This window comes from Pogonomyrmex barbatus, unplaced genomic scaffold (assembly GCF_055798465.1).
Source record: "Pogonomyrmex barbatus isolate J1 unplaced genomic scaffold, ASM5579846v1 scaffold2, whole genome shotgun sequence".
Classification (NCBI taxonomy): Eukaryota; Metazoa; Arthropoda; class Insecta; order Hymenoptera; family Formicidae; genus Pogonomyrmex; species Pogonomyrmex barbatus.
The window spans coordinates 12,102,291-12,124,428 of NW_028297116.1; the positions used below are offsets into that span (position 1 = coordinate 12,102,291).

The window sequence follows — 22,138 nt, forward strand, 5'->3', positions numbered from 1 at the left end:
GTTTACTTTATGAATTGTTTAAATCTACCAAAACAAATGTTAACGAAAATACATTAATTTTTTTACATATAGAATTACTATCCTTTTGGTTGCATCATCAATAAGACAGTTTATCCAAATTTGATAAAAGTTGTCATAATTGTGTATGTGCTTGTTCTTAAAATATTAGGAGATTGTTCAATGATTATTGTAATGCATTATAAGAGAAAGTCATATGATATATTAATTCTACGACAAAAAGAAATACAAGCAGTATTCTTCGATAATTTCCATGTATATATATATATAACAATAATCCTATATTATAAAAATTATTTTACAGTAATCAACGAATATATTTCTCTTAAAGAAATTTATATCGTGAAAATTATTATATTACCGAAAATCTCTATCCTACAGATGAGACTATTAGGTCAGCAACGTCTGGATCTTGACAAAGAACTGACAACTGCATCGTAACTTGCGTTCCACTCAGCGCTAATCTTGCACGCGCTAAAACTTCCTTACCTCCTCGGAAGACACCACTTAAGAATAGATTATGAGCAGCCGCTCCGCTCTGTACCCTATTACTACGTTCCACAGCTTCCAAGCCTAAGAATCCCGTAAGGCTTTGAATTGCTCCTTCTAAAGATGTCACTGAAGCTCCTAAAGCGAATGTCTCTTCCAATTTGACAAATCCCTTTGCAGCATACGTTTCCCAAGCGGCATTAAAGTCCATGCCTCTGTTACCAACCCCACGTACTTGATCGGCTAGAGTTACTTCCAAATCTTCCAACTGAAAAAATTGTGGTTTATGTGTATTTATTGATATTTTTTATAAACAAATTTTTTATTTTAATATTTTGCAAATATTTTTTTATAAAATTTCAAAGAGGTTATTACTTGTGTATCAGTGTATTGCTTTAAAAAATATTTATATGCGCGTCTTTCATTTCCATTATATTATTAAAAGTAATTTTTTACCATATATTCATCATGATATCCTTGATCCGCATCTGGTATTCCCGTGGTTGGATCGCAATCTCTTGCCATAAATCGAAGTGTCGTGGGAATGGTAGCGACGCTAGCGTGTACGTCTTCCGGATATTTTAATACTGTGTAGGTGGTTCCTGGTTCGTTGTAAGGTAATCGCGGACACGGTTCTACGCATATAACGGAATAGCTGAAACAAACAGCTCGTTAGCTATTGTACAAAGAATATAAAGAATAACATATATAATCGAGTAAGTGCATTTACCCTTCGGAAGGTTCGACCGCCACTACCACATCTTCGAGGAGTTGATCGGAAAGTGTATTAACGCAGTCAAATTGTAGAATAAGATATTCGGGAAATGTATGTTTGATGCATTTGACGTTATATTCCGTCTCGGATTCCGTTAATTCGAACACTGGCGAAGATTTGAGGAGCGATGTGTCTCGAATAATCATAGCTAAATGCGGGATTTGTGATAATTTTTCCATAAAACTCTCTTCTCTAGTCAAACGAGGTTGCTTGATAGTAGTGTGCACTTCCACTTGGGCTGGTTCTTCTACCGTTTGCGCTGGAGGTATCTGTAATCCAATTTTTGTATAAGTAAATATAATTTCTACTTAACTTAAATTTTTACGAAAATTAAAGAGGAAAAACACAAAGAGAAATACCTGAGAAATGTCGAACGATTCTTCCATAGGTGTTTGCATATAATTTCGTAAGGCCCTTTCTAGTGTTGGCACCGATAGTAAAGGCGGTTGCACCAGAGGCAATATAGTTGGGTCGTTCTGCTGTTGCAGGATCGTGCAGTAGTAAGCTGCACGATCGCGAACTTCATCATCCGAATCCAACTGACAACGTGAAAGCAGCACCAAGACGTTTGGAAGTAAAAGTGGACAGGCCGCAGCAAAACGCGCCAAGGCGGTAACAGCTGCTGCGCGTACGCTAGCGCTTTCGAGGATAACGCGATTGTAGATAAAACGGATGTATCTCGATGGTTGTTTCGACGTAGGTCCCTCTTGGCCAAGTAGATGCAAAATGCGCACGGCAAGGGAAATGTGTTCACAATCTTCGATAAATTCACAGAGATGCGCAAGTCCCGCTTCCTTGGCTTCTGCATTTCCTTCCATTACAGCTATAATAGTGTCGGCAATCGCCGCTTTGTATTCGAGTCCACCCTCGTCTCTCAACATAGCTGAGAGGAAGTTCATCAAGACTGCGTGCTTGCGAGGGAATTTTTGACATAAAGCTCTGAAAAAAAAGGTTTTTTTTAAGAAAGAAGTTACGCATATTAGTAAAGTAATAGCTAGAGCAAAATAAAATTTACCTAATAGCTTGCACCACCACGACCTTAAATTCATCCGAAATTTCCGATACAAAAGTAGCGATCTGCTTCATCAGACGGTCAACAGAACTCTCTGCTCCAGTTTTTAAGAGAGTAGTAATTGCTAAAGTAGCAATCGATCTATTTGAATCCGTGATCAGATTTTCTAAATCCAAGTTGCAAGCTGTGACTGCTGCTGGATGAGACATCGCGACCTTATTGAGGGTTCTGACTGCGGCAAAGCGGAGTGCTGGTTTTGGCGAACCACAGAATAACTGTAAAACGCTGATTGCAGGTCCGATTTCTCTGGCACCGCTTCGCCCAAGGTTGACCAAAGCATGAGCTGCTTCGTACACCACCATTTCGGACTTGTGTCGCAAACAAGATTCAATGAATCCTATCAGTTCTTCGCCCTCGTCCACTTCATCTAATAATTTATATGCCATTCTAATCAGCATGCATGCTGCGTAAGGACTCTTTGGACTTGTCTTCATAAGTTTGGCAACCAGTTTGATAACCGCATGCTTGTCTGCTTTACGTGCTTGATATAGAACGCCCAAAGCATGATATTGAACCATTACGTTGCTTGAATTTAACGCTTCTTGTGCCTCATTTGCCCATCTCCTCGCTACATCACTGGACACACTTGTCAAATGCAAAGAAGAAACAAGGGCAGCACTGGATACTGCCGGTGAACGATCGACTATAGCTTGCTTCATGTAACGTTCAATGGCCGCCAGCATGCTAGCATCGGTGATAGTGCAAAGCGCTCGAATAGCAGCAGCCCTATATAAATCCTCCTTTCCTGTCATGTCTTTTGTAAGACTGGAAGTGACTATAATTACATCCTCGGCTAAAGAACTTAATTCTTTGATGCCTAGATAGACTAGTCGTCTTAATATAACGTCACGTGACTGAAATAACTTGGTCATGGCAAAGAAAGCCTCCGTGGCTTCCGTTGTACCCAACTGTTCGCCTTGATTGAGCAGATATAGAATCTTGGTGAGGATGTGAGCGCATTTTCTCGGATTTACGGGCGTATTGTTGAATGTACGTGCTTCCTGAAGAACCGTGGTCTTCTCTAAGTTTTGGAATGGGTTTCCACCACCTTGATCAAACAGGAAAGATCACAGTTACTGCTCGGTAATGTTCAATATCAAATTCCAATAAAATTTGTAATTCATATTTTAAAATTTATGTTCATGAGATGTTACTACACACTCCTAACAATTATACTTATTATTCACATCTGTTAAAAAATGTGTTTACTTTTAATTGTCAGAAACTAGCCGACATTTCTAACCTGCGCGAAAATTCTAATTTTCACTCATGAATAATTCTTAGACTAAGAATGATAGAATTATAATTAATGATTACCATCCTCCTCTTCCTTCTTGTCGCGCTTAAACGCAATCATTTTTTATTAAGGACAAAATTTCGTAAAATGAAGCTACTACGACACGTCACCTCGACGTGTTCTAGACGGCCATTGCAGTTTCTGTCTTCCACTACCTTTCCTACAAAACATCATGGACGAAGCTTAAATATCCTTATAGAGCGTAAGTCTCGGTTCACAATAGTGTCGGCCCACAATTGATCAATTATAATCAAATATGAAAAGAATAATCGACTATGATTGGTCAATTTCTTACTTCTTGAAGCTTAAATCATCTATTGTGAACCGACACAAGGGAGAACAAAGTTTGAAGTATAAAAAATCATTGCTATTATGGTATTCCAATTTATCTATTTTTATGTCGTTTGACATTGCCTGATGTTGTAACGATGCGATCAAGTATTATAATCACAGATTATCAGATTTCTATATAGGCTGCGTTCCGATATTCATTGCAAGTACTGAAAATCTATAATATACGTGACTTGAACTATATATTTTCAGTTCTGGCAATGAATATCGGAACGCAGCCATAATACTAACATCTGTACAAAAATGATTCGAAAAAGTAATGCGTTATATGATCAAAGTTGACGCAGAATAGTAAAATTTTAACAATCATTTTTGATCTATTTTAACGTTAAAAATAAAAGTCAAACGTCAACATAAAAAGACACCTTTATCTCAAAAAATATACAAAAGTTCTATAGTGTACATCACGTATATTATAGATTTTCGTATGCGATATAAATTCAAAAAATAGATATATTCTCTATAACTGCATTACGTTAATTTTGTATTTGAAACGAAAGGGATACGTGCAATTAAAGAATAAAAATAAGAAAGATGAAAGGCGCAGAAAGCTCTGCCGCGAAAGGACGCGTTTGTCGATAAGAGAGAAATATTCAGTAGATTTTCACATGCGCGCGCGACGTATGCGTGTACTTATCGTAAGCGGACATGCTCGTTCCACGGTTGACGGCTGTCAAGCCGAGGCGGACGTGAAACGGAGGGACGTCGTCGATCGGTCGGTCGTAATGAGATGGTGCGCGTTGCGTGCGGTGTGCAAACCAGCCGCGAGTCGAAAATAAGATTACGAGTGTCCGCGTGCTACATCGGTGTCTCGACGCGTGTAAACATCGAGGGTGATGTGATGCCGCGATAACGCGGATATTTCATTTCGTTTGCGCAATGACGTGTTCTCGACTGCACGTTCTACGCGGAATCCTTTGAGGAAGAAGGGCCGCGCTCGTGCTTGCTTCGCAGAGCGACGTAAGGGCTCGAGTCGTAAGCGGTCGCGAGCGATCGTGGTCTCGTGGCTCTGCAATGCCGCTGCGTTCCAGCGGACCGAGGATTGACACGTTGTTAATGAGGGCCGCGATCGGCGGGCACACATTCCTCTGCGCGCCGACGACCCGGTGAACAGAATGGGCAAGCAAAACGGTTCGTGCTGGTGGTGCGTCAAGGCCGTCAAGTGGTTGCCAGTGATCTTCATCCTGACGATCGTCGCATGGTCTTATTACGCCTACGTGGTACAACTTTGCTACTGTGAGTGTCCGAGCGTGGATCGTTCTCGCGTCAATTTTTGTTTCGCCTCGTTTAAGGCAACTGACTGTCAGTTTCAAATTGATGAAATTGACCTCGTCCTCGTCAATTTCTTTTTGCATTCTATCATAAAAAAATGCGTGCTTACGCATGTCTTCTGTTACATATAATCGGTTTTTATTTTGCAATTGACGCGACAGAGTTCTTATCTTGAGATGGATCTCTTATGCCCGATTCCACATAGATTAATTCCACCAACATAGATCAATTCCACCAACATAGATTTACTTTAATCTCGGTTCAACTTACTCTTTATCTTTTTCTAGTTCTAAGAATTAGAAAAAGATGAAGAGCAAGTTGAACCGAGATTAAAGTAAATCTATTGGTGGAATTGAGCATTAATCTCTTAAGTATTATACTTTTTTTTATGACGTTTTATATAATCTGTGTGAGTACATGAATATAAGTAAAATAAAACGTCACAAAATTATGCATAGTTTGATGTAATAAATAAATAAATATATATATATATATATATATATATATATATATATACATACATACAAAGAGCAATTTTATAAATGAAAGCCTTATTTTACAGTTGTGTTATTTTATTTTAGATCAGTATTATAGATCAATAGTAAAATAAGATTCTTATCTAAAAACTTTTTATTATATTATAATATATATTTGTTTCAGATACGATAGACAATTATGTTCAAAAAGGTTTGTATTATCCTAATTATACATTAACTTTTATACTTTCCCTCGCAATTTGATACTTTATTTGCCTATTTTATTATTTTTATTATTGTAACTATCAGTGTCACTTATGTTTTGTACTGTTGAACACTTTAGTCTAATTCTAGAAGGAGATCTGTATTGTGCATACATATAACACTTTTATTATCTATATATGTTAATAGCTTTCTACCTGCTTTTCTTCCACATCCTAATTCTGATGTTTTTATGGTCATATTGGCAGACAGTGTATACAAATTTAATGCCAGTACCAGATAAGGTAAATAATCTGTTGTATAAAAAATAATTTATGAAGAATTATTGTTACATTTTATAACATATGTAGAACAAAATCTATATATATTTTTTAAAATCTTGTAGTTTAAAATACCCGATGTTGAAATGGAAAAATTACAACAGGCTGAAACTGAAGAAACACAGAGACAAATTTTGGAAAGATTTGCACAAGATCTTCCAGTTACTAATCGCACCATAAAAGGAGGTAACATTTAATGTATTATTATGAATAACATGATTTATCATTAAAAGTATAATATGGTTAAAAAAATGTAAATTTAGGAGAACTTCGAGAATTATGCTGATAACATATTCTTTTTTTAGCTATGCGTTTCTGTGAGAAATGTCAGTTAATAAAACCTGATAGGGCACATCATTGTAGCGTATGTGGCACTTGTGTCTTAAAAATGGATCATCACTGTCCATGGGTGAACAATTGTGTAGGCTTCCACAATTATAAATTTTTCATGTTGTTTCTGGCATATGGACTTCTCTACTGTATGTTTATTACTGCTACATCTTTGCAATACTTTATACAATTTTGGAAAGTAAGTATAATCCTTCTCCATTCATACAATGAATTTCTATAAAAATATTTATTTAAATTATATAATGCTAAAATATGTATAATGATAATTTTACTTTAATTTGTGATTGATATAAGTTTTTCTTTTTGTAGGGCGAGTTAGACGGAATGGGTAGATTTCACTTACTATTTCTTTTTTTCGTCGCATTGATGTTCGCAGTCAGTCTTACATCTCTTTTTTTCTACCACTGCTATCTCGTTGTGCGTAATAGATCAACATTAGGTAATTATTAGATATTTTCATCTTAATGTTACACATAATAATGTGTTAATTAACAATTAATTACATATTTACAGAGGCTTTTAGAGCACCCATGTTCAGGACGGGAAAAGACAAAGATGGATTTAGTCTGGGAAAATACAATAATTTTCAGGAAGTCTTTGGTGACAATCCACGCCTCTGGTTTCTACCCATATTTAGTAGGTACGTATACGTTTCTATTTATCAATATTTTATACACGATGAGATTGTATAATTTATGAAGTGGGAACCATTTGCACAATACGTAATAACTGAACTATTATATCAATTTGTATGCTTCTAGTATACCGCCTATCATAATCTTTACCATAAAAAAAAACAACTATGCAGTTTGGCATACTTAAACTTTGAAATACGGTAATATAAGTACTGCAGGGCCTTGAATATAAAGTGTGAGCAATTCTGATTTTTTTCGAAGTTTATTTTTTTAAGGAAACAAAACAATCGCATGTTCTATGTGATATAATTTTTAAATTTTTTATTAGTATTCTCTATATATTCTTATCTATAATTACATGGAGAATGCTCCGATTATATGTGTGAGAATATTATATATACATACATATATAATATACATATATATATATATATATATATATATATATATATATATATATATAGACGTTTTTTTAAATTTTCTTTTGTGTAAAGAAATTTTTGAAAAATTTTCATCTATTAACTGTAATAGAAAGATATATGTGTTGGGAAAAACTACTTTATTTTATTTCTATATTATAATAATTACACGAAGAAAAACCCATTATATGATTATTTATTATATTTTACATCAGAACATTATACATTAAATTAAAACAGGATATAGGTAGATTGTTACATAAACTAAAATTTACTGTTTTTCATTTTTATCCCATGTATAAAATTTCCCTGTTTTTCTGATATAAAAAAATTTTTTTAGAAATGTGAATATAAAAACTTTTATTTTGGTGCACTGTTAGTTAGTTATGCAACTTCTGCACATTTTAAATCATTTTTATAAGCACCATATTTATTTGCACTTTTATGATTAAATAAAAGATAGCAGATTCAGTATTTTTAAATTGGAGTGGTTGCATTGGATGTGTTCTAGTCTGGGAAATGGTGTCGTCTACCCAGTAAGATCGCAACACCAAGGCACACCCAATACTTATGACTCCATGGGCAGTACTCAGAACAGGTCAGCATTATAAACTTTAAACAGAAGAAATGCAATATTAATTATTTTGATTCTTTACTATGGAATTCATTTATTTCTTTAATAAAGATATGATTGGCATATACATAAAGGCTTTAAATTTGCTCTAAAGTTTAAGAAAAAAGAGATATTTTCGATAATTTAATATTAAATTTTGTCATTTTATTGTTCTCAATGTATTCGTACACGTAACATTTATTTAGTTTTAATTTTTTATATCTTTTTTTAAATTTTTTATAGAGTTCCATAGTAATGGTATGATCTTAAGTGCTTCCACAGGCTGCATGCAACACATTTATATATTGATCTTTTTGTTTGATGCTGGCTTATTTCTACGCCTATTATCATTCTCCATAATTGTTTCTTGATATAACTTTTCTGTATAATTTCTCTGCCAAGTCTGTAACAGCAAATCTTTATTCATTCTTCTTCTGAAAAGATATTCCTTACAACTACGATTATGTTTGATAGCATTTAACACGGTTCACAGTTTGCATACTTATAATTTTCAGAAAATTTTTGTGTTTTTCACTAATACATATTTTGAAAGAAAAATGATGAAAGGATGTTACTAGAAAAAAAAAAAATAAATTTTTGAAGAGTCTCTGCAGTGTTTTTAAAAAATATATTAATTATATTTAATATTTTATTTATAGATATTTATTTTTTCAGAATGTGACTAATTTAATCATGATGTATTTTCAAACATATTTATATAGAAGAAATTAAGAGATATTGTGATTTTTTGTTGTGAAGCTGCATGTCTTATATATGATATTATAAATTTTAATTGGACTAATTCGCGTAAAGTTGTTATACTTATTACGTGAGGTATTGTGCATCTGGTTCTTACAAACGGTATTTGTAATACAAAAGTGGTGTAACTATGTAAAATTATTTTGAGAAAAGAAATCTTTCTTTTTCTTGTCTCATAACTTTTCCTTATAGTGAAATCAATTATATAATTAAACGAATGAAAAGATAAAAATTTATAAAAAGATAAAAATATGATAAAAGATAGTTACATCATGAGGATAATAGACATGGGATAACATCGAGTAGAAGGTAGGATATGGCTTGCAGCTTTGGAGACGGGGTAAACTTTCCCGAGCGGCTGTGCAATGAAGATACTCATACTTTGTTGGGCCCTGATACCCAACAGTGGGGTGATGAAACCGAGTTTGACTCCCCATCTCCCTACACGAATCAGGTATTTTACAGACTTGATTCTTAGGTCAAGACAATAATCTTCTTCAAATCAATAGTATCAAAATGCCACTTTCCAATCATTCCTTACACATTTATGAATAGATATTTGTTATTATTTAATAATATAGCCGTATAAGATATCTTAAAGTGCAATGCATTTCCCACGAATTAATTTTAATAAGCTCTTAAATAAATTTGGTATCTAATTTTTTTTAATGAAAATATCGAAATATTAATTTCTTTTAAAATTGTAAATAATTGATTTTATGAATTAAATTTGGTGTATACAGATAAATAATAAAGAATAATATTTTTTATTTAATATGAAATCTAAAATCTAAATTTTAATGAATTTTAATTTAAAGCTTAATTATAAAGCATATAATATTCTGTATATAATATGTGTATTATAAAATTAATATGATTAGATTTAATATGTATTATAAAATTGGAAAGTTTTACCATAAATAATGATCTCTCAATATTTTTCTCCAAGGAAAAATTTGTTAGAGAATTAAAATTAAATCCAAATTTATTAGAGAATTAAAATTAAAATCATATGGGATATCTTGTTTATTTAGAGAACTTGGCACATGTTCTCAATTGTAATAAATAAATTGATGGATATCTAGACAGTATTCAATTGTTATAAAGAAGTTTATATTATTATATCTTGAATGAATATATATTATTGTTAAGCACTTTTTTGTTAACAAACAATGATATATACATTCCGATAGTTAATTCAAATATTCTTATTTTGTTGTTCTAAAAGACAAACTTTGTATCTATGACGAAATAGAAAAATATATTAAATTATCTGTAAAACCAGTTTCTTCATAAAAATAAATTTTTTTATGATTATTCTTTATATTTCATTTCATATTTACAGAAATATTCCTACCCTACATTTACAATGTCCACCATTAAATATTTTGAAAGATAACACAAGATTAAAAAATATAATTTGTATAATTTGTATGATATTATTTATAGAAATGATTAAACATGCTATTTTATTGAAACGTTTAATATAGAATATAACATAGTTTTAGGTTTTTATATTTTACTTCCTTTACATATTATATGAAGTTTTATTATATAGATATATAAATAGGATTATATACAAAATACATCATGTTACAAAATTACAGTAAGTTTCTGATTTTACTACTAATAAATATTAAATGTTACTTTTTTGCCGAGTGTACCTGCTTCCACAACAAACTAATTCTAAAATCATTATTTGTTACTTTTATTTTTCCTTTGATAATTTTAAGGCTCGGCTCTCTCTATGATCATATTGATTTATGACGTCATAGATGAAAAATAACGTATGGTAATTTTTTGCATATAGCTTTATTTTTTTAGTTTTCTCTTGAAGATGTAATAATTTCGTGATACTGAAACTTGTAAAATATGTGAAAAATTGAGACATTTGTCCAATCTGTCATATAATAGTATAAAATAATTTTTGAAATTACGAGTCATTTTTCAGCCATGCTCAAGCAGCTGTAACAGCTGAACTGAACAAAATCCATTATTTTAAGAATTATTTTACACTTCTGTGTGATAGATGTCTCAGTTTTCCACACATTAACAAATTTGAGTCATTAAATTATTACATCTTTAAGAAAAAATTAAAAAAATAAAGCTATACGTCAGCTATATAGTATACAAAGAAATTATTGCAAGTCATTCTCATCTATGACGTACAAAACCGATCATAAAATCAATATAAACTGAATGCCAAAATTTACTGTCAATACTAAAAATCTATAATTCACATGACGTATATTATATATTATCAGCATTGACAATAAATATTGGAATGTGGCCATAGCTGCTTAAGAGAGCCAAGCCTTAATTCAAATTGCTAAAACAGCTTGTTTAACCGTCCGTATCATTAACTTATCATAAAAGATAATTTTTGTTATTATTATAGTATATATTAAAAAATATAAAAATGTATAAATTTATTATATGTGTATATATATATATATATATATATATTAAAAAATATAAACAAGTGACATGTATTTGCATTTGTTTCCTTTTATTGATCGAAACAAATTAATACCTTTTTTTGATTTTTTGTAATCTTGTATCATATATGTTTCAAATTTGTTCATTTTAAGCTAATTAAATATATAATTTAAATTTTATTTACAACATATGGATATAATTATTTTACAACGTATATAGGTAAATATAGTACAATGCCTCTTTTTGGTATAATTCATTGTACTGAATTTTTGGTTGATCACAGGTCCACCATTGATCAAATGACATTGGTAGAAGAAGCTACAATTTTGGCTCTTGGCGCTGGGTAATATTGTCTGCAGTTCTGATTAGATATAATTAATCTCATGCCTGCATGATTTTGCATGTATAAGATTTTATCAAAATTTGGGCATTATTCTTTTTTTATACATTGTTGAATCTTTATCTTTAATCTTTATCTTTAGCAAATCTTTATCTGGATGTGATAAATGCAAATTAACACTGCTTACATTTTTTATATTGTGACAACAAAATTTGTGGGAGAGCTAAATGAAATATTGTTTTGTATGCAATACGGGGTTTATGGCTTTTGTGTATGTTATACCTTATTTTTATTATAATAAATAGCTTACACTGCTATTGAAATTCTTTTTGATACAATATATTAAAAATATTTTACAGCACTGCTGTGATAGGTCCTTCTGTTGATGTCGACCAACCACTTATGAATATCGCAGAATCTGTTTGAATGACATTATTGTACATGTCCATGCGCCTTCATACAATTGCAATTTTGCTTTATGATATTGCGACCAGAATATCAATTTACATTTAGTGTTTTCTTATGTTTTAATTCTCGACAATGTTGGTTTGAAGTTTCATAGTATTAATACTGCGAGAGAAACTTATATTGAATTGTTATTGCAGTCAAAGTATTTTTAACGTTATAATTTGTTTCGCACTAAGATCTTTGACTATTAACTGTACTATATATATTGTAATATATATATATATATATATATATATATATATATATATATATATATATACGGATTTGTTGAAAAGTATATCGTTATGATTACTTGTAATTTTAACTATATATCGCGTATAATTAAATTACATTGTAGAATAATGTGTAATATTAATGTCACTATAAATTTGTAATTATATGTGTAGAGTACAGATTGTATCATAAAATAATGGGAAGTGTCACTGCAATCAAGAGAGATTCAGTCTAAGGAAATATTGAATTGGTAGTAATTCTCTGTCAAAAATAGACACGTGTGTGCTGAACAAAATAGAAATTATAAGAAATTGCGATTAAAAATTCGTCCATATTTTATCGTAAAAAGTGGATAGGATGATTCTATATATAAAGTAATTCTTTATTAAAATGTTTATGTAAGATTGTGTACAATTTCGCAATTTTACTATATATTTAATATTTTTACATAAAATATAATAATTTTAAAGAATATAATTCATAGTCAAGTTGAACAGGGATATGTCTTATATTAATTGGAGATTTCAGTATTATTTATAAAATACATAGAGATTCACAGAGATTTTAACTTTTTTTATATGGTAAAAATCATCTTATCGTTTTTTTTATATAGATATTTAATATAATTTTTTTTTATAATACAGGATATATAATAAAGTGCCATCGATTTTTCAAATTTATATCAGTTGCACAATATAATGCTATTATGCGCTATAATAAAAATACTTGTACTTACACAAACATTTTCGATTATTTATACATTATTCATTAATTTTGGAGAATATAAATTTTTTTTATACTTAAAACAATTTAAAAAATATAAATTATTGATTTGTATAACTTATATGGATTTTAGGCACAGGTTGTTTATACTTATATTGGACTGCCATATTTGTTTATATTTTTTAAGAAATTATTTATATATATATACTTGTGCGTGAAATATACAAACATTATATGTACGTAATCAATTTTATAAATAACAATTACTACCAACAAAGTAAACAATTATTAAAAATTAAGTTATGTAAGTTAGTTTACACATATAAATTATGTAACAATTATATTTACTTAGGTATGTTTCTGAATTTCTTACATACATCTGCATTAATGTAAAAATTTACATTAATAGGTTTGAGAATAATCTACTAATGGCTGCTAATTCAAAATCTTTATTATTCGAAAATATAGTAAATATGTTTAAATTTTTGTAAAATTATAACATTTATTTCATTTTACACATATATACATATATAATATAAAATATATTTCGTGTTTATGAAAACATAAATAATGAAACCATTTATACATTTATACATTTATATATGTAACATATACATATATGAATATCCATTTATAAAGTATAACCATATCTTTTAACCCAATTTAATCCTTCCACAGTCAATGATTTTGGTCGATATTCCAGACCAATATAGCCAGTATATTCATTTTTTTCCAATAAAGACAAGACATATTTGTAATCAATTTCTCCTGGAGTATCTGGCTCATGTCTATCAGGAACTTGAGCTATTTGAATATGACCTATAATAACCAATATGATCAATATAAAAATGATATTGATGAGTCATTTTTATTATTCAATGAATCAACTAAATTTTGATAAATGAAATATTATCCTTAACAGGTTGTAATTATGAAATGGAATTGAAAAATATAATTTTTTTATAGAGAATTAACATAGATAAGAATTGACATAAAATTAACATAAATTAACATAAATTAAAAAATAGAGGACTAACCCACATAAGGTAGAAAATCTTGAATGCATTTTGTAATATTACCACAACAATGTTGTAAATGAAAAATATCCATCATCAGTTTAAAGTGTTCATTGTTTATCTTCTTTACCAAGTTTAAACCTGTAATAAAAATAAAAATATGATTAATATTTTATTATGAAAAATTATAAGAAAATATAAATTTAAATTTATACCTTTTTGAAAATTATTCATATAATAATTTGGTACACTGTAATTATTAATTGGTTCAATGACAACAACAATATCCTCTTTTTGACATTTTTCAACAGCATACAACAGATTCTTCTCATAAATTGTATCATTAGCAGCGGTAGGAGTGTCTACCTTTCCTGACATTATATGAATCCTATTAAGCATAGAATTATCGTTACAATTATAGCACAAATTTACAAGAGTTAATTCTCAATCCAATTTGAATATTTGTAATTTACGATTATACTCACATTTTACAATCCAAAGCTTTTGCATATTCTATTGTCTTTTCAATACTCTTCTTGAAATTTTCTTCTTCGCCTGGGATTGCAGCAAAACCTAATTCTCCTTTTGTGACATCACCTATGATAGTATTAGAATTAAAACTAATGAGATAATTTTTAACATAGCATTTAACATAGCATATTTTATAACATAACACATAATATACCTGTAAATACATTTAAAAGTATTTGGTCGACATCTGCCTTTTTTTTGGCTGCAGCAACTTGTTGAATAGAAAAACCAAATGGAAATCCACTTTCGACTGCTTTAAATCCTGCTTGTTTAGCTAATTGATATCTGTCAATAATATTTGGAACCTCGGTAAACATAAAGGAGAGATTACTGGTAAATTTTAGAGCCATAATGGCAATAATCTGCAAGGAATGTTTAAATGCAATATGAGAAGTAGATGTGAAACTTTCATGTATGAATTATATAATAATTCTTATCTACGATAAGAAAATTGAAACAGAAAAAAAATTCTTTGTTACCAGGAGATAACTTAAAGAAAAAAATCATCACTCACCTAATCACAAAATGTAGGTATATATTTTTGAGTTGCAAATATGTATCTTTTATCCCTGGATGGGAAAGAGAAGTGCCTTCAACTCGTCCACTGAGATTTTTTTACTTTGAGTCGTAAAGTAAATATAAAGGTTATTTCTCATAGAAATATTTTTGTTTGGATTCGTGCATTTTCTTGCTATATCATATCCTCGTCGTAAATGTATAAAGAAAAACAAATTGAAACGAAAACCAGTATGCATATGATATAAACATTAAGATGCATATTTTACAAAAACATACTTGATTGTACAAAAAATTAAAACTCCCGGATGTCTCGTATTTTCTTTATATTAATATTAATAATATAAGAGTTTTTCATGTACTGAGTCACTTATAACTGTTTCGTAACACTATGCCAAGTATTCTTTCTTTTCTTTCTTTTTTTAAATAAGAATGATCATCCGTGATTAACAAAGAAATGAGAAAAGAGGGAGAACACGATCGACACGACTCTGGAATCGGGAAGCGATTGCTCCCCTCCTAAGATGTAATTTCTTTTTACGTTTTGTTTCAATTCTTTCTTTTCGACTTCTATGTGTATATCAATTGTACTTTTCTATTCTCATTCAATATTATTTATCTCTAGTTATATTTAGTCTTGTATGTTACAGTTGCTTTTATATTTGTTATATATGCAATAACAGTGACATATTTAGTGGAGAAAAATAAATTTTGGAAAAATATATAATAAATGTTTATATTATATAGATTGTACACATTAGAAACAAATAAAAAGGAGAAAAAATTTATTTGATATACATTGAACAACAGAAATAATCAACAAGATAAGAAATTAATACCGAATGATGAATGACCAAAAGAAATATTTTAAACAAAGCATGAAAGTCAGTTTTATTTATTGAAAATTCACGAGATCTTATTTATATGTTTACTGAAAAAAATAACACATTTTTTATATATGCTTTTTTATATATGCTTTTGGCAAATCCTTAAATCTTAAAATATTTTTCATTAATAGAGTTGGTTGCGAAATAATTTAAATCAGTTCATAAATATTAAGATTATTAAGATTACACAATAAGTAATCTTAATAGGAGATAATATGACGTGTTTACACACACACACACACACACACACACACACACACACACACACACACACACACACACACACACACATTATATATATAAAACATGCCATATTACCTCCTATTAAGATTAGTATACATACATATATATTTGTGTATGCGCGCGCGTGCGTACGTGCATGCGTGCCAAAATGCTTATCAAATATTCTTTTTTAAACATATTATATTTTTTATATTTACATATGTATTCTAAGTATTCTTTTTTAAACATATTTTATTTTTTATACATTTATATACGTATAAATAGTAGACATTGTTATAGAAATAGTATCTCTATTTTTAGTCATAATTTTCCAAAAAAGTATATCGATTTTTTTTTCACGCATATGAAATGAAATCTAACAGTAAATAATGTTCCTGAGTTAATCATTGTACATGCAATGTAGATACAAAATTAAAAACAATTGCTAAAACATCATTATTTATAATTTCATTAAAATTTTTTCAACACAGCCACGACACTATTATACAAAATTGTTCTTGCATCACGACCCCAAAGATAATCGATGTGATTAAATTTTTCGTATGTTATTTTTTCAGTCTGTATAACATTTGGTAAATTATCAACCAATTTTTGAACATCCTAAAATAATTAGAAAAAATTAAATAAAGAAAAAGATATAATACAGAAACGGATATAATGCAATATAACATTAATATTTATAAAGAAATTTATTTTAAAATCTTACAGTGTGATGAGTGAGAAAATCATTCTCACTGTAGAAGATTACCACGGGTACCTTTACTTTTTCAAGAGCATACTTAGGTGGTTGTGTAGATCCATAAAATATCAAGTTTGTTTTAGTACCATAATCATATTTCCGAAAAGATCCTGGGAAACAATTATAGATTATATATAAAATCTCTCATAATCAATAAGTAGTGTTTTCTTTTTATTTTCAAAATTAAAAAAACGAGCTGATGAAAAAATTTGTATATTCATTTAGTAAAGAATCGATTATATTTCCAATCCAATATTTTTCTCATATTTAATCATTAATTTTTTCAAAGATCAAAGATTTTAAAAATAAATTCTTTTCTATAAATTATATATTTTGGAGAATAATGCTAATTTTACGGAAATTATTATCTTACCAGAAAGTATTAATTGGCCAAAATGAAGAAATTGCTTGACCGAAGAGCCTGCCGGAGAGTGTCCGAATATTAAAGGCAACATAGATTTATCGAGTTGATCACTACCGAATCCAGCAATAAGAAAAAACCAACAGTTGCAGAAACCTTTTGTTAACGTGCAAGGAGCGTTGCATACGAAAGTACGCAATACGCGACTTTGCCACTTATTACAAGGTAACCACTGGTGTATGTTGCAAATGTAGCTTCCCCACTGAAATGCATGGCAAATGTGACATAATTTCGTAGACAAAGAAAATTAGGAAATGTGACAAAGCATTACCTCTAATATAGTGTTAAAATATATTAAGAACTTTAAAAGTGGACTTCTTTGATTTCCCAAAAACACTGCAGGTGCCAAACTTATCATTCCTTTGACTTTAGCATTGTATTCGGGTCTTTCGCTTCCCATAACATAAAATGTGGCTGCACCTTGACTGTAACCGATATAATATAATTTGGAATGGCCAGTTTTTTCTAAAATATAATCTATCATTGCTGGTAAATCATAATATCCAATTTCGTGCCAACTATAACAAAAATATGTATTGCGTTCATACATATGATATTATTAATCATCTTTTTCTATTTTTTCAAACAATTTGTTTGATTACCTAAAATTCCAAAATTCTCTGTCTTTAATCGAATAATACTTATGAGATTTAGAATAGGTGTTTCCACGAGCGTTTGCGAGCCAAACGTCGAATCCATTGTCGCAAAGAATATATGCTGCAATATGAAAAGTTATATGATGAATTAAAATAAATTCTATAGAATATTTATATGGTATTCTAATAATGATAATTAATATACCGCTAATCTCTTTGTTAAAACATTGAAAAATTGTCTAATGTGAATGATATATATTAGACTGAAACAAATATAATAAATATGCAAAATAATAATAAATAAAGAGATAAAAAAATAAAAATATTATTTGTAATACTAACCAAGTGATTTTTGAGGACCCAATAGCACCCAATCTGCGGAACTACTTAAAAGTCCATGATTTATAATAATTGGCAATTTAGAGCCTGAATTGGTACAAAATCTGAGAGTTTTTAAGATTCGATGACAATTGAGAGAAACTGACGAATTATAATCTTCACTATTTTCATTATGAATAGCTGCATTTATGATAGAGTCAGCATTTAATGGCACTGATGGTACTCGATCATTCGATGAAAGTACACGATGTACGGTCAAATAATAACCGTCTTCTGTGCAAATCTGGTGAGTCTCAGATATGTAACCATGAGCTTTGATTAATTCAGGCTGCAACCAAATAAAATAATTATCTTTCTGTTAATTTTTTAATTAACTTCTGAAGATGACTTAAATGTGAGTCAAACGTATTTGTCATCAAACGCTCAATTTGTATTTAATTATTTTTTATTTTGTACAAATTTAGTATTTTTTAAATATACACTATAATCTCATCTAATTCTTATTAGTCTTTTAATTTCTTAATATTTTTAAACTTTTATTTTCTTGATATTTTTTAAAATGATTATATCGCATAATTCTTCTCGTAGGACAAATGATTTCACATTTCAATTATTTTCACTTAATTGATTATCATATAATTAATATTAAGTTTATTTTTAACGGGCACTGAGACACCGTCACAAAAGATGTTTTAAAAATTTCAAAAAGTAATTTCAAAAGTAAGTTTTCAAAGCGAGACAATTCGATTTAGATATCGCAATATTTTTCTAATTAATTAACTGCGGATGAAATATCACGTCAAAACACGATGGCTTCTATCCGGAAATGGAATCTATCGCAACGCAAAAATGGATTTGAACAGATTTTATTTCACCTGAACGAAAATCTATTACGAAATAATGCAATTGCCTCATATATTAGAAGTAAAAGCTATCACGCCGTTATCATTAATGGCAGGTCAGCTTAATCAATCAATTAAATAAATAAAATTAAAAAAAAGCTCGATGACATATTATTTAGTTTATTTAAAACAAATAAACGCTGAAATCTGCAGATAAAAGAATTAGTAGGATTAGTAGGAATTGTGACCAAACCTCGATTTTTGCAATTTTAAAGAGAAACATCAGGAACTTGAAAAATTGATTTCTTTTACATTTTATTAAAGTTTTAAGTTTCAAAAATAGTTTTTAAAAAGTATATAATAGAATTCAATTAAATAATAGAAATATAATGGAAATATAATAGAAATATAACATTTATCATCAAGGATGTCAAAATGCGACAAAGGCTCGCTAATTTTATATAATATTTTTCTTTTTCTTTAGACACAACACAGAGCTATCTGTGTGTGCTCACACAGAATATAATCAATGATCCAATTATTAAGTATCACACGGCGATTAAAGAATGGATCTCATTTATACTTTAATATTTCTACTTAACCTTTGCTCTTGATTTCCATGAACCCGTCGAGATCTATTTACGTCCATTTCTATCAATATAGATTAATTTTAATTTCGCTTCAATTTACTCTTTGCCTTTTTCTAATTCTTAGAAAGATAAAAAAGGTTAGAAAAGATAAAAAATAAACTAAAGTAAATTAAAACAAGTAAATTAATTCACAGTGATAAAAATGGACATTAAAGACATGACACATAACGCGTGTCTTCGGTATTTCCACCAATCAACTACAGATTACTGCTTCTTTTGAAAGTGCTCCATGTCGCATTATGGTATTTTAAAATTAAAAAAAAAAATCGATATCTAAAAACATCTGTAGTTTTTTGTGTAAGAGAACTACACTCTGATAAGTTTGCATGGCATATAACAGGTATGGCAAGTTTACAAATTGGCCATACAGAGCAGAAGGAGAGGAGAAATAAAAAAGCAAATAGTAATTTATCAAGATTTCGCAATCCATACAGCACATTTTATCCGAGGGATGTCTCGGGAACATTCTTTTAAGACATTCTCCTATCCATAGTCCACGTCTTTTGGACGTTTTTAGAAACATCTCTCGGAGATCTGCGCTGTATGAGAATGTTACATGCAAAAAGATCGAATAGGGACATGCTAATCGGTCTTATTGCTGCTTCGTACGTGTAGGAATTTACATACGAATGGGCGATATGTATTGATTACTTATCTTCCAAGTGGAGAACTTAAAACGAATTTTTAAAACGCTTCGCATTATCTTCATTTTTCATTCTCTTCCCCATCGTTCGAACTATTGCGAATTTAAGCGGCAATTCTCATTGTATATATATATATATATATATATATATATATATATATATATATATATATCTCATAATTATTTCTTGCGATAATGTTATCGAAACGCAACGTGTATTGTTGATGTAGCGTCTTACCGTTGTCATGTGAGCCTCATCTTGACTCGTCGTCTCACTCATGTTACTTATGTTACTCTATCGAACTGTCGGCACTATGACGATGTGAAGTTGGCGAGCGATTTTCTCGCCAATGTTTAGGAGCACGTCACTCACCTCCTCCTGTTTCCCGTATTATTTCGCCTTTCTCTTTTCTCTCTCTCTTGCGTCACACTTTTTTTCTTTTTCGAGATACCGTTCATGCGATTACGGGAAAGTGATTCGCGAAATCGTGCGCGGAAGAAACGTGGAAGGAAGAGTCCGTCCCGTCGCGTCGCGCCTCGGCCGCGCGTTTGAAAAAGAAACGCGACGAGCTCTCGGACGGTGAAAGGCACGCGCGTTTTCCTCGCTTCCTTTTTCGCAAGGTCCACCCAAATCGGCGCTCGAGTGTCAACGGCGCGTCAAAACGGGGGAACGCGCGTTTATAAAGCGGATGATCGATGTGTCGTTTTTTGAAATCGTAGCGAAACGAATTTACGCGCGCGCGCACGCGCGCATGTGTCCGACGACTCTTTTGACGGCTTCTCCGAACTCTCTCTTTATCTTGCTATGGACGAACCAACAATGACTGCGAATACGAGCGTGAACATGTATAGGTATATATATATATATATATATATATATATATATATATGTGTGCGGGGCAGGACTGTATTCCGTGGGTATATCGAGAGGGGAGCCTGAATCATAACACTTAGCTTGGGTCAGACTGAAAGAGCGGCAAGGTGTAATGAAACAATTTTTTCAGTATCTCTCCCCAGTGCTCCGAAAGTCGAGTCTGTACGATGACTTTGCATCCGCCATTCGCAAGAAAAAAAAAGTTAATTATTTGCTGGCCATGAAGGAAGAGTCTTTGCAAATATCGCAATAACAAGATCTTTTCTTATGCTTGTATAATTAGCGATATATAATTATTAATTACCAATCGTGGATACAAAATATCGCAAATATACGAGGAAACGGCAATTTCAACTTATCTATATTCATAAGCAATCTGAAAAAGCATTACCGCTGATAAATTTCAATTATAATATAATAATATATAATTTTTTAATTAAACATTAGCAAAATGTTTAAGTGAACATTCAGTAAAAAATTCTTAAATGAATATTAAGCATATGTGTGTATTCAGGATGTGTGTATTCTCATTACAAAGCTCAATGACGTTTTCAAATCAGTTTATATTAATTTATTTCGAAAAAGCGAG

General features: G+C 30.3%; 4 protein-coding genes across 12 annotated transcripts; 1 reads left to right on the plus strand and 3 right to left on the minus strand.

Moving 5' to 3' along the window:
- Positions 1-197: 197 nt before the first annotated feature.
- gammaCOP (coat protein (coatomer) gamma) lies at positions 198-3,831 on the minus strand. The gene is made up of 6 exons (XM_011632030.2): positions 3,672-3,831; positions 2,298-3,402; positions 1,642-2,221; positions 1,238-1,551; positions 964-1,162; positions 198-775 (listed from the first exon to the last, which is right to left on the minus strand). The coding sequence occupies exons 1-6, from the start codon at positions 3,709-3,711 to the stop codon at positions 389-391; spliced, it is 2,625 nt and encodes an 874-aa protein (XP_011630332.2). The 5' UTR covers positions 3,712-3,831; the 3' UTR covers positions 198-388.
- Positions 3,832-4,609: 778 nt separating this feature from the next.
- Positions 4,610-13,109, plus strand: LOC105422605 (palmitoyltransferase ZDHHC2). Of its 8 annotated transcripts, XM_011632033.2 has the most exons (11): positions 4,611-5,238; positions 5,935-5,961; positions 6,162-6,256; positions 6,358-6,478; positions 6,598-6,821; positions 6,953-7,082; positions 7,157-7,283; positions 8,209-8,295; positions 9,397-9,523; positions 11,792-11,851; positions 12,208-13,109. In XM_011632033.2, exons 1-10 carry the CDS (start codon positions 5,118-5,120, stop codon positions 11,801-11,803), a joined length of 1,071 nt encoding a protein of 356 aa, XP_011630335.2. In that variant the 5' UTR covers positions 4,611-5,117; the 3' UTR covers positions 11,804-11,851; positions 12,208-13,109. The 8 variants fall into 8 exon arrangements, with proteins under 8 accessions (XP_011630336.1, XP_011630335.2, XP_088932869.1 ...); XM_011632034.3 differs by lacking the exon at positions 9,397-9,523 and having other exon boundaries at positions 4,610-5,238; XM_089076743.1 differs by lacking the exon at positions 8,209-8,295 and having other exon boundaries at positions 4,613-5,238.
- Positions 13,110-13,734: 625 nt separating this feature from the next.
- Positions 13,735-16,481, minus strand: Gip (hydroxypyruvate isomerase-like protein Gip). Of its 2 annotated transcripts, none has more exons than XM_089076746.1 (6): positions 15,314-16,481; positions 14,954-15,161; positions 14,754-14,865; positions 14,484-14,656; positions 14,332-14,409; positions 13,735-14,071 (listed from the first exon to the last, which is right to left on the minus strand). In XM_089076746.1, the coding sequence occupies exons 2-6, from the start codon at positions 15,147-15,149 to the stop codon at positions 13,884-13,886; spliced, it is 747 nt and encodes a 248-aa protein (XP_088932872.1). In that variant the 5' UTR covers positions 15,150-15,161; positions 15,314-16,481; the 3' UTR covers positions 13,735-13,883. The 2 variants fall into 2 exon arrangements, with proteins under 2 accessions (XP_088932872.1, XP_011630341.2); XM_011632039.3 differs by having other exon boundaries at positions 14,290-14,409; positions 15,314-16,457.
- Positions 16,482-16,658: 177 nt separating this feature from the next.
- LOC105422616 (lipase 3) lies at positions 16,659-21,512 on the minus strand. The gene is made up of 7 exons (XM_089076739.1): positions 20,914-21,512; positions 18,544-18,868; positions 18,208-18,322; positions 17,877-18,123; positions 17,558-17,807; positions 17,152-17,294; positions 16,659-17,045 (listed from the first exon to the last, which is right to left on the minus strand). The coding sequence occupies exons 1-7, from the start codon at positions 20,953-20,955 to the stop codon at positions 16,896-16,898; spliced, it is 1,272 nt and encodes a 423-aa protein (XP_088932865.1). The 5' UTR covers positions 20,956-21,512; the 3' UTR covers positions 16,659-16,895.
- Positions 21,513-22,138: the final 626 nt, after the last annotated feature.

Excerpts from the sequence above, each read along its gene's own strand:
- gammaCOP (XM_011632030.2), bottom strand. The coding sequence starts at position 3,711 with ATGATTGCGTTTAAGCGCGACAAGAAGGAAGAGGAGGATG. Across the intron at positions 3,403-3,671 it reads CAAGAAGGAAGAGGAGGATG|GTGGTGGAAACCCATTCCAA; the intron begins GTAATCATTAAT and ends TGTTTGATCAAG. Across the intron at positions 1,552-1,641 it reads AATCGTTCGACATTTCTCAG|ATACCTCCAGCGCAAACGGT; the intron begins GTATTTCTCTTT and ends ATTGGATTACAG.
- LOC105422605 (XM_011632032.3), top strand. The coding sequence starts at position 5,118 with ATGGGCAAGCAAAACGGTTCGTGCTGGTGGTGCGTCAAGGCCGTCAAG. Across the intron at positions 5,239-5,934 it reads CGTGGTACAACTTTGCTACT|ATACGATAGACAATTATGTT; the intron begins GTGAGTGTCCGA and ends TATTTGTTTCAG. Across the intron at positions 6,257-6,357 it reads TAATGCCAGTACCAGATAAG|TTTAAAATACCCGATGTTGA; the intron begins GTAAATAATCTG and ends AAAATCTTGTAG.
- Gip (XM_011632039.3), bottom strand. The coding sequence starts at position 15,149 with ATGGCTCTAAAATTTACCAGTAATCTCTCCTTTATGTTTACCGAGGTT. Across the intron at positions 14,866-14,953 it reads ACTTTTAAATGTATTTACAG|GTGATGTCACAAAAGGAGAA; the intron begins GTATATTATGTG and ends ATACTATCATAG. Across the intron at positions 14,072-14,289 it reads AGATTTTCTACCTTATGTGG|GTCATATTCAAATAGCTCAA; the intron begins GTTAGTCCTCTA and ends TGGTTATTATAG.
- LOC105422616 (XM_089076739.1), bottom strand. The coding sequence starts at position 20,955 with ATGAGTGAGACGACGAGTCAAGATGAGGCTCACATGACAACG. Across the intron at positions 17,808-17,876 it reads ATTTTAACACTATATTAGAG|TGGGGAAGCTACATTTGCAA; the intron begins GTAATGCTTTGT and ends CATGCATTTCAG. Across the intron at positions 17,046-17,151 it reads ATTTTCTCACTCATCACACT|GATGTTCAAAAATTGGTTGA; the intron begins GTAAGATTTTAA and ends TAATTATTTTAG.